General features: G+C 47.3%; 1 protein-coding gene across 5 annotated transcripts in view; it reads right to left on the reverse strand.

Annotated features, from left to right (window-relative positions):
• Positions 1-298: 298 nt before the first annotated feature.
• Positions 299-12309, reverse strand: part of SHROOM4 (shroom family member 4) — a 238445-nt gene continuing 226434 nt past the window's right edge. For 2 of the 5 annotated variants that reach the window (XM_034649348.1, XM_019809651.2), the window contains 4 exons: positions 10359-10508; positions 9312-9492; positions 5127-5396; positions 299-3919 (listed from right to left, as the gene is read on the reverse strand). In XM_034649348.1, the coding sequence (XP_034505239.1) occupies positions 3650-3919; positions 5127-5396; positions 9312-9492; positions 10359-10508 (871 nt within the window). In that variant the 3' untranslated portion in view covers positions 299-3649. The other 3 variants (XM_034649351.1, XM_034649349.1, XM_034649350.1) reach the window with 2 other exon arrangements.

Consider the following 12309-nt stretch of genomic DNA (forward strand, 5'->3'; position numbering starts at 1 on the left):
GGCTAGACTCCAGAACTGGACTCTGTATACTGCTGAGGTCTATACTTGAGATTACACTTATTGTTGACTCTTCCTGAATTCTAAATTATTTTACTGGGGTTAATGAATGGTATAGCATCAATGTTATCCCTGAGGGACCAGGGTAAGAGTAGGGATATGGGTAAGGCTGTAGTCATATGGTTACATATTATAGATAGGTGACCAAATTCCTTTCCAATATTTTTCAGTAGAATATTAGAGAATTTTCATCACCTCAGTCAAAACACTTGAGATAATTTTTTTTCCTTAGCATCCTTTATTGAAGTATAACCCTTGATGACAATCCGGCAGGCATATCAATGTCAGCCAAGAAGGCAGTGGTGGAGGACACAATTGCAGAAACAATAAGATTCAGAAAAATAATAGCTTCACATGGCATAGATGACCCCAACAGTTGTACAACAAACACTGGTTCTTTATCTATAGAAATTGCCCCCTGCCCCACCCCCCTCTAAAGATCTACTAATCTTCAAAGAATATAATACGCTGTTACAGAACTATTATTGGCAGAGACAACTCCTTTGGCAAAGACAGTGGGAGTCACCAAGCTCCAGGCGGGAGGAAGTGGCCATAAATGTGCCCAGCTTCCTCCAGCTGGGACTTGCTGCTACCAGCAGAGTAGCACCTTCAGGGCGACTGGGGTTCAGGTTGTGGCTCTGGTGCCCCCGGGGCAGCTTTTTGACACCGGAGGTCAGGTGGAAAACAGAGCCTGAACCTGGCCTTGAAAGAGGCTTTTCATTTTTCATTCTCTCACTTCCTCTGCTTCCAGTCTCTCATTTCTAGGGTTTTGTGTTTAGTGTGTCTCTCTTGGGTTCCCCTGGAACATTTACCACTAAACCCTGGCTGAGTCTGCAGCTCATGGGACGCCAGGAGACTCAATTACCCAGAGCCCAGAGTTGGGGTGGGGGAGTAAGAAGGGACAAGTGATAGTAACCCTTGCACTGATTCCTCTCTTTCTATCAACCTATTGCCCACTGGGACCTGTATGAGTATCTGAAGGGAGAGGACAGAAGTCAAGACCAATGACTGTCTTTGGGGAAATCCCTTGGCCTGCCTTCCAAACAGCTACCCACAGCAGACCTTGCAAGAGGGCTGAGCCCAGGAAATGAGAACGGGGGAGAGACTGCATCTCAAGTAATACCGGCAGCTCTGGAGCACTATCACTCACATCAGGAGCGCGGGGCGTTAGTTCCTGTTTAGTAGTTCACTTTGTCTGCCAAGCTTCACTGCTCAGTAGAGTTTGGGGCTTATTTTATTAAGTGCTTTAGAAACCGTCCTTCTGTGTGAAAATGAGCATCCTTGTGTTCTGATTCCAGCTCTAATCTCAGGTGGGATGAGGGACAAAAATAACACAGTCAATAGCACTTCTAGTGTGATAAATTTAATGTACAACCAATCTAACACTGACTAGAAAAAGCCAGACCGTGGCCATCATGTCCAGGTAAGTGACCACTCTTTTTACTGGGCCCCTGTTCCCAAAAAGCCATTCTACCCCCCCAAATCTTAGAATGATGGATTTTGTTGGCCTTACCCCCCAATACAGAACATCTCAACTTACTCCTTATTTATCTTAGAGCTTGTTTAAGAAAAAAAAAAAAGATGGCAACCACAGACTCTATTCATAGCACTCCCCCACCTTCCTCAACCTTGGCTTGGGTAAGCTTAGCCCTTTACAAGCCATCAGCCCTTCCTGAATAGAGTAGACTCCTCCACTGGAGGGGAGAATGGCAGGTTGACATTTTCAACAGTGGTTCTGACAGCAGCAGTGTACTAAGAGCATACCCAGGGCCCCCTCAGGACACCCTGCTGGCCAAGATTCTTCCATTGTTTCCAAATACAATTAAGAGGAAACGGAAGCTAGAGACTAGTATTTGTAGCAGCAGCAAAGTTCTTTGGCAAATTCTTTGGCTGAATGAGGCACCCCTGCTGCTATAGTTAACCTCCAAGCTCTCCTCCCCAGGAACTCAGCAGTAACTGGAAGAGATGCCAGCACTCGCTGGGCAGGGCTGTGCAGCGTGAATCATGGGTGCCAGTGAGCAAGGAACAAGGAATGGAGCTGGATAATAGGCTAGAGTTTGGCCACAACTCCTTTCCTGGCGTTGCCCACCTGAGGGCTTTTCCCATTTTCCAGGACAGAAACTGCCTAGTGGTGTCAGGACCTTGGCAACAACAGCAGCGTTAGTTGTTTGTGTGTCTAAGATCCTGGCTGGGTCGTAATTTGCTCTGGGCAGGGGTGGGGGGGTGGCCAGGGGGATGGCCCTGGCTGCACCTTCTAGCTACTGTATCAGTTCCCTGAGTCAGGCCACAGGCTGGAGAAAGCAACTGTGAGATGGAAGATCTCTTCCTGAGCTCACTTCTACCCAATTTCTTAGATGACAGGTGGTAGAGAAATGGGTGAACCTTTGTCAGTTTCAGATTTCTTTGGTTTCAAGAAAAAAAAAAGGTAAGAAAAAAAACAGAACTCTGTTGGGGAATGCTAAGCTTATGGGTATCCTGACTTCAAGGAAAGTATAGGGCCAGGCCATAGCAAGCTGAGTTCAAGGTGAGAACTCCTTTCTTAGACACTGGTAGGCTTTGGTGGGAAGAATTCAAGGCTTTGGCATTCGCTCATCTAGCCATGGTGACATTCAGGCTGATCTGCAGAAAACGCTATCCTTCTGGGATTACTTTTCCCTCTCCAACTCCCCTCTTCTCACCTTCTTAGTTAAAAAAAAAGAAAAAAATCAAAACATAAAAATAAATAAAATCAAAAGGCCATTTAAAATACAACAAAGAACCCCTCACCCGAATAATGAAATGTGTATCCAGAAGTCAGTTTTAGTAGAGCTCTTAACGGTCCATAGTGTGAAGCCCTTAGGGTGGGCACCTATAACCCCCAGCAATGAAGGGCAGGAAGGGACAGGAAGCAGTAGGCCAAAAATCTTAGGACAGGAGGAGGGCCACACTAGCTAGGGCTGAGAGTAGGCCTCCTTCTCCCTCAACAAGATGCTGTGGAAGGTGGGGGTGGAGCCAATTCCTTTAAGCCTGGCTCCTGCAGGGGCACCTAGGGATTCCCAATCTAGGCTCACATTCTGTTTCATGTAATTTCTCCTTCTGTGCTTCCCACTGTAAAGCTTACGTGAGGCCCTTAAGTTGCTGGGGAGTGATGCCCTCAAGACAGCCAGATCTCTGTGGGAAATGGCTGCGCCACGAGCCTTGGGCAGAATGGAGCTGCCCACGCAGCTTCTCTCTGAGCCTTGAGAGGCTGGCTGTGGCGTGGGTGGGTGGTGAAGGCACGATGTCTTTGGAGTCCTTGTACCAAGAAGAATGAAGGCACTTCGTTGGTTCCATGTGCGGTGCGTGTTTGCCTGTGCAAACCGTGGGAAGGAGAGTGTGGTTGTTTAATCACACCTTGCTGCAGGCACCTCCTCCTTCTTGCTGCTGCTCCCTAGGGTAGCAGTGTGGGGCCTCCTCAGGGACTCCCGGCTGGTTGGAAGCAGTGCTAGGTAAGGGGCAGTGAGAGGTGTCCAAGGTAGAGGCTATGGGACAAACTGCTAACTAACTGCTGGCTACTTGCTAACACAACTGCTAACAGGCTGGGCAGGGATGGAGTGTCAGTCTGCTGATGGAATCAGAAATTGCTGGGCCCCAGGAGTAGGCTCTCCCTGAGACATTTGAGCTGCTCTTCCCCAAGCTTGATCTTCTCTTCCAGCTCTCGCTGTTCGATGATGAGAGCAGATTTCATCTTCACAAAGTGCTGGTAATCTTGGAGCTGGTCCTGAGGCAGGTAGCGGGAGACCATGCCGAACACCAGCTTCTCCCGGCGGTCCACATGCTCCTTCAGCTCCTTGGCATCCGCCAGCTGCCCTGTCAGCTGCTGCTTCTTCTCTATCAGCACCAGCTGAGGAATCAGATAGACCAATTAAGAGCCATCCCAGTTACCGGTCGGCTGCGTAACCCACGGCTCCAGCAGCAACGCTGCCGCCAACAGCTCCCCACTCAGCTAATTGATCAGTCCTAGATCTCCTGCCCTGAAGTGCACCTGCATGCAAAAGCCCTCCTTTCCTACAGCAGCGGGGAGGATGAACACAACAGTGATTCTGGACAGGGCGGTGTGCATGCACTCCTTCCCATCCCGAAGAAGCTGTCTTTAATCCATGGACCACCTCCGGGGTTAGGGTGGGGGAGGGCTCTGGCAAAGCCAGCTCACGCCCCTTCTGGTGCGAGAACAAGGATCCCTGGGTGCGTGTCTCCGTGCGAGGGTACATGCGTGAGTGTGTATATCCTTGTGTGTACGCATATGCGTATGTGCCTCTTATTGTGGATTCCGATTTGTATCCCAAACCACGCAGGTGTGGAAGGGTAATGCACTTTTGGTTCAGGGATGTACGCAGAGTGGTCCAACCTGTGAAACTGACAGCTACTTGGTGAGACCTCGCGTCCTCCAACTCGGAGAGGAAGTGAGGTGAAATTGCTGCTGCTGCTGCTACTCTTACTACCACTATCACTATCAATACTACTACTATTACTGCTACTACAATTACTATTACTACGATTACTGCTACTACTACTGGCAGGTAGCACTCATTCAGTGTTTAACCTGTTCCAGGCCCTGTTCTAAGTAATTAATACAGATTATCTAATTTATTTATTTTTAAAAGATTTTATTTATTTATTTGAGAGAGGAGGGGGAGAGGGGGTAAGAAAGCACCGAGGGAGAGGGAGAAGCAGACTCCCCGCTGAGCAGGGAGCCCGATGTGGTACTCGCTCTTAGGACCCCAAGATCATGACCTGAGCAGAGGGCAGATGCTTAACTGACTGAGCTACCCAGGCACCCTGAATCATCTAATTTAATTCTTACAACCCCATGAGGTATAGGTAGTGCGTTTTCAAAGAGACTGAGACAGAGTACAGGTAAGCAAGCTGCCCACAGTCACACAGCTAATTATTGGTAGAGCCAGAATTTCCAGGCACTTCAAAGCCAGTACCCACAACTCTTAACACTGTGCTTTACTGTCTCCCAGATGAGCCAAGCTTGAAAGAGGGAGCCTCGGGAAGGAACAGATGGCATTTCCCTCCATCCACACCCCAGAGACCCCCAACTCTACCTTTTCCTGGTTGGCCTCTGAATCGATGCTGTTGAGAGCATTCTCTACCCGGGCCAGTCGTCCAGAGAGGGACAGCAACAGGTTGACCACTTTGTCCAGGTCCCCGATAAACAAACGGTATTTTTCAAACTCATTGGATTTACAGACTGCCTTTAGGTTGGCCTCCACCTCCTCCCCCAGGGTAGAATTGGCACTGATGTCCTCTAGCAGTCCTCGCTGGGCCTCCCGCAGGACGGAAAGTTTTCTGCCGATGCTTTCAATAAGCTGTATCTAGGGGAAGTCAACAGGAGAAGGCAAAAGATGAGAATGGGGACCGACAGACACTGATCTGTGCCTGTAAGCTCTGTTTTGGGATCCCTGAAACAGGTGGCAGCTCTACCCGCCATCAGAAACAAAGGAAGCCCGAGCAAGTCTCAAGCAAGTCCAGCTTTCCGCACAGGCGCCCCCTTTCCCATCTCTTCAGATCCCATAGGAATCAGTCACCACCAAACTTCTTCTTGGCCTCAGATAAGTGGTACCCAAGGGCTAATTCTCATTTGCCAGATGTGACTGAATAAATACTTGCTGAGACCATTTAATAAACAGGCATTGGAAAGCTTGTGAGACCCCAGGTTGCAAAAGCATCATCAGCAAGCATTTGCCTCCGGCTTCATTGATTCTCCTTCAATCCACTGAAGTGCCTCTTGTGTGAGTGACGCTGCTGGCTCTTCACCCCCCTCCGCTTGGCTTTGGAGGCCTTTTGGCCTTTTGACCGTGAGTTCTGAAGTCCCGGTGACTAGGTTCAACTTCTAGTTCTGCCACCTCCCTGGCTGTGTGACCTTGGGCGAATTTCTTTATGGAGTTTTACACTCTCGATCTACAGAATGGACATCAGTGCAGTACCCACTTCATTGAATGACAGGATGCATGCAAAGGACTTAGCAGGGACCAAGTGTTTAATAAAGGCTGGCAGCTGTTGCCATCCTTCAGCCCGGCCCCACACTACCATTCCAATCTCAAGGCTCTGAGCCTTTCTGGATGGGCCCCTCATTCCACCTGCATTTACAACAATTGTTCTTGCGTTCCTGATTTGCTTTATGCAGTTCTACATGCTCTCCGTCGCTTCCTTCACTTTGGCTATTCCCCTTCTTTCTTCAGAGCCCAGCTTTGCTCCTTCCCTCCGTGCAGGAAGCTTCTGCCCCCATAACCCTTCTCTCAATGATCTTTCTTTTCTGAACTCTCCTGCCTGTCAGAAATAGAAAGCTAGAGTGTAATTTGAAGTTGTTCATTCCCTGTTTCACGTTGAGTGCATCTGATCCCTCTCCTACTGATGATAAGTTTCTTTTTTAAAAAAAGATTTTATTTATTTATTTGAATGAGACAGAGAGAGAGCAGGCATGCGCGAGAGAGCACAAGCAGAGGGAGCACCAGGCCAAGGGAGAAGTAGACTCCTGGTGAGCAGGGAGCCTGATACGGGGCTTGATCCCAGGACACCTGGATCATGACCTGAGACAAAGGCAGACGCTTCACCAACTGAGCCACCCACGTGCCCTGATGATAAGTTTCTTAAAGGAAGCTCTGCCTGTGTCTTCCGATCTGTCTTCCCTGTGGGTGCAACCAGTTCTGGAACTCCACTCACAGGAACGTAGTGTGATAGAGCAGCCGTTGGAGTCAGAGATGCCCGAATTCCAATTCCACCCCCTCCAAACTGTGTGACCTTGGGCAAGATACCCAATCCCACGGAGTCTTTTGTTTTCATCTGTAAACTGGAGAAGCTTCTCCTCTCCTCCCCCACCCTGCTACTGTGGTGAGACTTAAATGGGATCACAGAAGTAAAATGCTTAGTATTGTGCCTGGCACCTTACGTGCTCAATACCTGTTTAGTGTTGCTGCTGCTGCTGTTGTCATTATTATTATTACCAGGCACTCCGAGCTAGTAGACTCTTGTCTGGCACACAGTCCGAACAAGAAGTGAGCCGCCCCAGGGGGCTCACAGCCTTTGCAGTCAGCATCGCGTTGTGGTTGAGAGGATGGACTCGAGCGCCAGACTCCTTGGGTTTGAACCCCAGTTCTGCCACAAAACACCAGTGTGCCCTTGAGCAAATCACTCACCCTTTCCATGCTTCAATTTCCCCACCTAAAAAATGGGCTAACAATAGCACCAACCTCAATAGTATTGTTCTGAGAATGAAATGAGTTAATACAGGTTACACGCTTAGAACAGTATCTCGTATCTTCTATATATATACTGAAGTGTGCTTCAGTGTGTGTTTTTTTCATAATTTTTTTTTTAGAGAGAGAGGGAGAGTGCATGTGAGCAGAGGGGGAAGAGCAGAGAGAGAATCTTAAGCAGGCTCCACGCCCAGCGTGCAGCCTGGCGCAGGGCTCCATCTCATGACCCTGAGATCGTGACCTGAGCTGAAACCAAGAGCCAGGTGCTTAACCAACTGAGTCACTCACGCGCCCTGCTTCAGGGTTTGTTTTGTTATTATTTGCACCCAGGCACTCTGGGACCACAGGCTCGTAGTTTTCTAGCATGTGCTCCTTTCGAATAGTTTATTTAGCAATTTCCAAAAGTATACAAGAAATGTCCCAAGAGAGCCTGCTTTGGGTCCAGAGCCTGGTATCTATTTCAGAACTGGCCAGAAGTCAGGAGATCACTATGATCTTAAGTCTGAAGTATCATAGGTTTACATGTAGGGAAAATTCTAAAACCCACTGGGAATTAGGGATCAATGATATGAATGAGGCAAAACAGTTAAATGCCAAGATGCTCCCAGTTATATCCCTGCCCTCTGCTCCCCAAACAAAACTCAATGCCAGGGACAAAGGAGGCCTGGGGGCCAAATGATCAACTTGGAAAATCACCTACCCACCCTCACACTTCAGTTCCATCGTCCCACGGATCTGGAAAGATGCAAGTGAAGAGAGCCCTTTGTTTCTTGGCAACTGCCTTTGCAACCTGCACTTCAGTCTTGGGGAACGTGCACTGGAAGGAGCTGAGGAGTCAGCAGAGACCCAGCTAGAGCTGAGATGCTTTTCTAGGATGTTGCAATTTGGTGACCTTCTTCACCTGTCTACCTCAGACAACAGCTGTCCTAGCTCCCCCACAATCACTTCAAATCACTACCTGCTGTTCCGTGCTTTGCCATTTCTGGTCATTTTTCTCTTTTCCTGGTCAGACTCTTATTAGGTTTGCTTCTAATAGAAAGGTCCTGAGTAAGCCAGGAGCAGCCTTGCCACGCTCAGGGAACACAGAATCCAAGGAGGCAGGCATCTGGATCAATACAACTTTGATACCACCATGCTTCCAATTCTTTCCCTGACATTTTGCTTCAGATTTGAAAGTGGTGGGGAGTCTCCTGCAAATGGCCTCCAGCTTTCCTACAGGTAATGTCCTGAATGAGAAGCATGGGCAGAGGAGCAATTTACATTGAGTTCAGATGTTCACAAAGTGGTAAATTAGGCCTTTGGGGTTGCCATGGAAACCCCATTTGCTTACGAAATAAAAAGGGTAAGTGCAGGGAGGGCAAAGTGATTCCAGGAATTTGATTAGAAAACTAGCCTAGTGATGCTTACAGGAAGAAGGGGAGGCTTTGAAACAACAACATCATTTCTGTTGCTCATTCTAGTATTTTTAAGAGATTATTGATTATTCTCACAAATAAATACTAAAATTTGCCAGCCTCTAATTTCTCCTTTTTTCAGCTTAGTCTCTTCCCTCTTCCAGAAAATTACACAGAGAATACAATCAGTGGCTGCTATTGGTTTGAGCTCACTGGCAAAAACTCTGATGTGCCATGGGCGGCGAGTTACTTACAAGGCTGGCTTATTTCAGAGGGACAGCACGATAAAGTAGAAAGTGAGACGGTCTTGACTTCAAGTCCTGGATCTACCACTGGGTCTATAACCCTGGGCAACCTAAACCTCTTAAGTGGTAAAAAATGGGATCACTGTCCAGTTGTTTTAAGGATTCGTGAGACACAGTGATGATGATAATAATGATTTCTATTACTATCATTACTATTATTGGCTGGATCAAAAAGTGACTGGAGTTACATTTGTGAGGAACCTAGAGAGGCTATTTGATGTCCATACTGAAGACACAGGGATGCACCAAGTTGTTCTGGAGGACGTAGAGGGCAGGTCAACCTCCAGACGTGCAAACTAAATGCTGGAAATCTAAGGCATATCAGAAAACTTCACCTTTTTTTGAGCCAGTTCGTGGTCAACTTCTTCCTCTCCCAGGCCAATCTCTGCCATCTCGGGTTGGTCTTTCAACTTGTTCAACAGTTCTGCCTTGGCCACAGAAATATTGTAATAAGCTGAGTAAGAGGTAGGGATCCCTGGCGGCCCTGGAGGAGGCGAGAAGTGCTGAAATTCTGGTCTGTGGAAACAAAGAATAACCATTTAAGCACCTCAGTTAAGAGGCTCCTGACCCTTCTGCTTCTTAATTTCCCCATTTGTGAAAATGGGACACTGCTTCGCCAAGGAGCTATGGAATAAGGAAATGATAGACCAGGAAACACTGTTGAAAAATGGGCCGCATGAAGATTACCCAGAAGACAAGTCAAGGTCAACTTTGAGAACTTAGAAGGTTATTTCTATGCCCCTGACTTCAACAGGTAGGGGAACTTCTTTAGGGATGATCTGGTTTGGTCAGAGCCCCACTAAGATCCAGAAAAACTGGCAGGCCCCAAAGTTCTGTGATTCTGATCTTCCATGACTCCCCTCAGTTCATGGCCCCGGCATATGAATCCCCAGGGAGGGAGGAGGTGGTAGGGATCTATCTGAGACCTTAGCTATTCCTCCTCTAAGACTGCTGGCCTCCCTCCTACCCAGCCTGCACTGCTGCTCACTCCAGCTCTATCTAGGCTGCTTGCTTACAAAGGCACCCCATAGCTTTTCCGGACCCTCTCATAATTTCTTCTTTCCTGGTAGTGCCACTCCTGCTTGAAATGACCCCTCTGCTGCAGATCTGCCACAGCAAAGAGGTCATCCAGGACCTCAACAGTGGTCACCATGCTGGAGGCTGGGGTTAACACCCCTGCCAGGGATTTGTCACAGCCTACCACATCTCTCATGAGCTCCTCTGAGACTGCCTGTGAGGCAGGCCTTCGGCCCGGGGAGGGATAACATCTCTCCACTTCTGGCATATCCCCAGTGGCCCCAGCCTCCTCCATGGTTGTAGAATGAAATGGGGGGAAAATGGAACCAGTGGCACCCAGGGGCTTGACAAGTGTAGCAGCAGACCCTGTTGTCTTGGGTTCACTAAAGCCCGCAGGGCTGAGGTGCTGCTTCTCAGGGCCCCAGCTCGTGAAAGAGAACTGCTCCTCAGGGGAGAAGTAGCCCCGGCTCCACGCTGGCTTGGGTTTGGACTCTTCTGCCATCAAGGCTTCTGGTCTGGTGTGAGGAAGGAAACAAAGAGAAATGCTTTAATGCCAGGTTTCAGGGATGGAAGGGTGAATAATTCCACCCATGGTTTATGCAAGAGGGAGGACCCCCCCGCCACTATATTCTTGTTGTCTACCAGCCACCCCTACCTTCCACCTGTCCATGTCACTGCCCCTTTGCTAACCTCTAGCTGTTTGAAAGGAAAAATAGGAGAAACTCATTAGTCATTTTTGCAGCTACTTGCAGCTCTTAGATAAAGGTCAAAAATAATGGTTAAAAGGCTCCACAGATATTTACTGATTCATGCTATGTTGTCTCCTAATTCACCACACAAAAGAAACTTGGGCATGCCAGTATTCTTCATCCTAGGTATTCATTTTGCATGTGGGTTTTTAAGCTAATAACGCTAATAAATGAACAATACTAGCTAATATTTGCGCATGGCTTACCATGTCCTAGAAGCTGTCTTAAGATGTGTTTTTCTGATGCGCGTCTGTGTGTGTGTGTGTGTGTGTGTGTGTGTAGACAGAGATAAAAAATTTAATGCTCATGACAACCATTTTACACACAAGGAACATGAGTCACTGAGAGGGAAAGTAACTTCCCCAAGGTCACCAGACAGTAAATGACAGACCCATGATTTAGACCCAGGTGACCTAACTTCAGAATCTATACTTTTAGCCACTCTGCTATTACTGCCAAAGGGACAACTTGACATCATATAAAACCTTGCATGTAAGGAATTTTCTGGCTGGACTATACGTTAGCAGACAAGAGAGAATATTCTGGAGGGAATATGAATTTATGAGCTTAGGGAATTCTTATCTATAAGAAAAAATATTTAGGGCATGTGTGAGAGAGTTCTGAATCTGAAAGTGTTGAAAGAAAGTACAGAATTAAGGGGGAAAAAAGGATGTGGCTGTATGTCAGTTATATCTCAATAAAACTGGAAATATTTTTTTTAAAGAATATGCTAATTATAGACTCAGATCACAGCGGACACAGCCCTGTACCCTATCCCAGTGTATATTAGGCATTATGTCCTAGTGCTCCTGTCCTCATAATCTCCACTAATAGGGCAGGAGTTACAGGAGATCTATGACAACATAATCTGCATTTGATAATGAACATTGAAGCAAAAACCAGATTCCTTCTGCAGAGCCCTGAGAGGAAATGCATAGAGTTCAGAAAGCAAACTATACCTGTACTCAAACCAGTTAGGAGACTTAACCAACACTTGAAAATTCCACTAACTTGCTTTTATATGTATCCCAGCCTTTTGTCACTGAATGGTATGTGGGTTATAGAGATGTTCTGGTTTGACTTGGCTGAAATTAGGATATCTTTTTTTTTTTGCATTTTAGATTCAAAATATGATACATCTACTTGCCCCTAACACTTCTCCCTTACAAAATCTTAAAGCCGCTTCCTTCTGGTTAGAGCCCTATGCTCTCCCAGGGTCTGGGATAGGATCTTGAGGAGCCCATGTAATGGGCACAGGGAGCCAGACGGCTTTGGTTCTAACTACCTGTGATCTTCTGCAGGTTACTTTGGCCCCCCTGTGCCACACTTTTCTCACCTAAAAGATGTAGGACACTAATAATATCTACTTCATAGGTGGGTTGTGAAGATTAAATCCATCAACACACGAAAGTGCTTAGAACAATGCTTGGCTCTAGGAAGCAGGCAAAAAATATTAGCTTTGTTGGGAATAATGCTGTTCCTTAAATCCACATCATTCAAAAAGGCATCTATAATTGATTTTCTGCAGCCACAGCCAGCTAGGGCTGTGTGCAAACAGATGTTTCCC

This window comes from Ailuropoda melanoleuca, chromosome X (assembly GCF_002007445.2).
Source record: "Ailuropoda melanoleuca isolate Jingjing chromosome X, ASM200744v2, whole genome shotgun sequence".
Taxonomy (NCBI): Eukaryota; Metazoa; Chordata; class Mammalia; order Carnivora; family Ursidae; genus Ailuropoda; species Ailuropoda melanoleuca.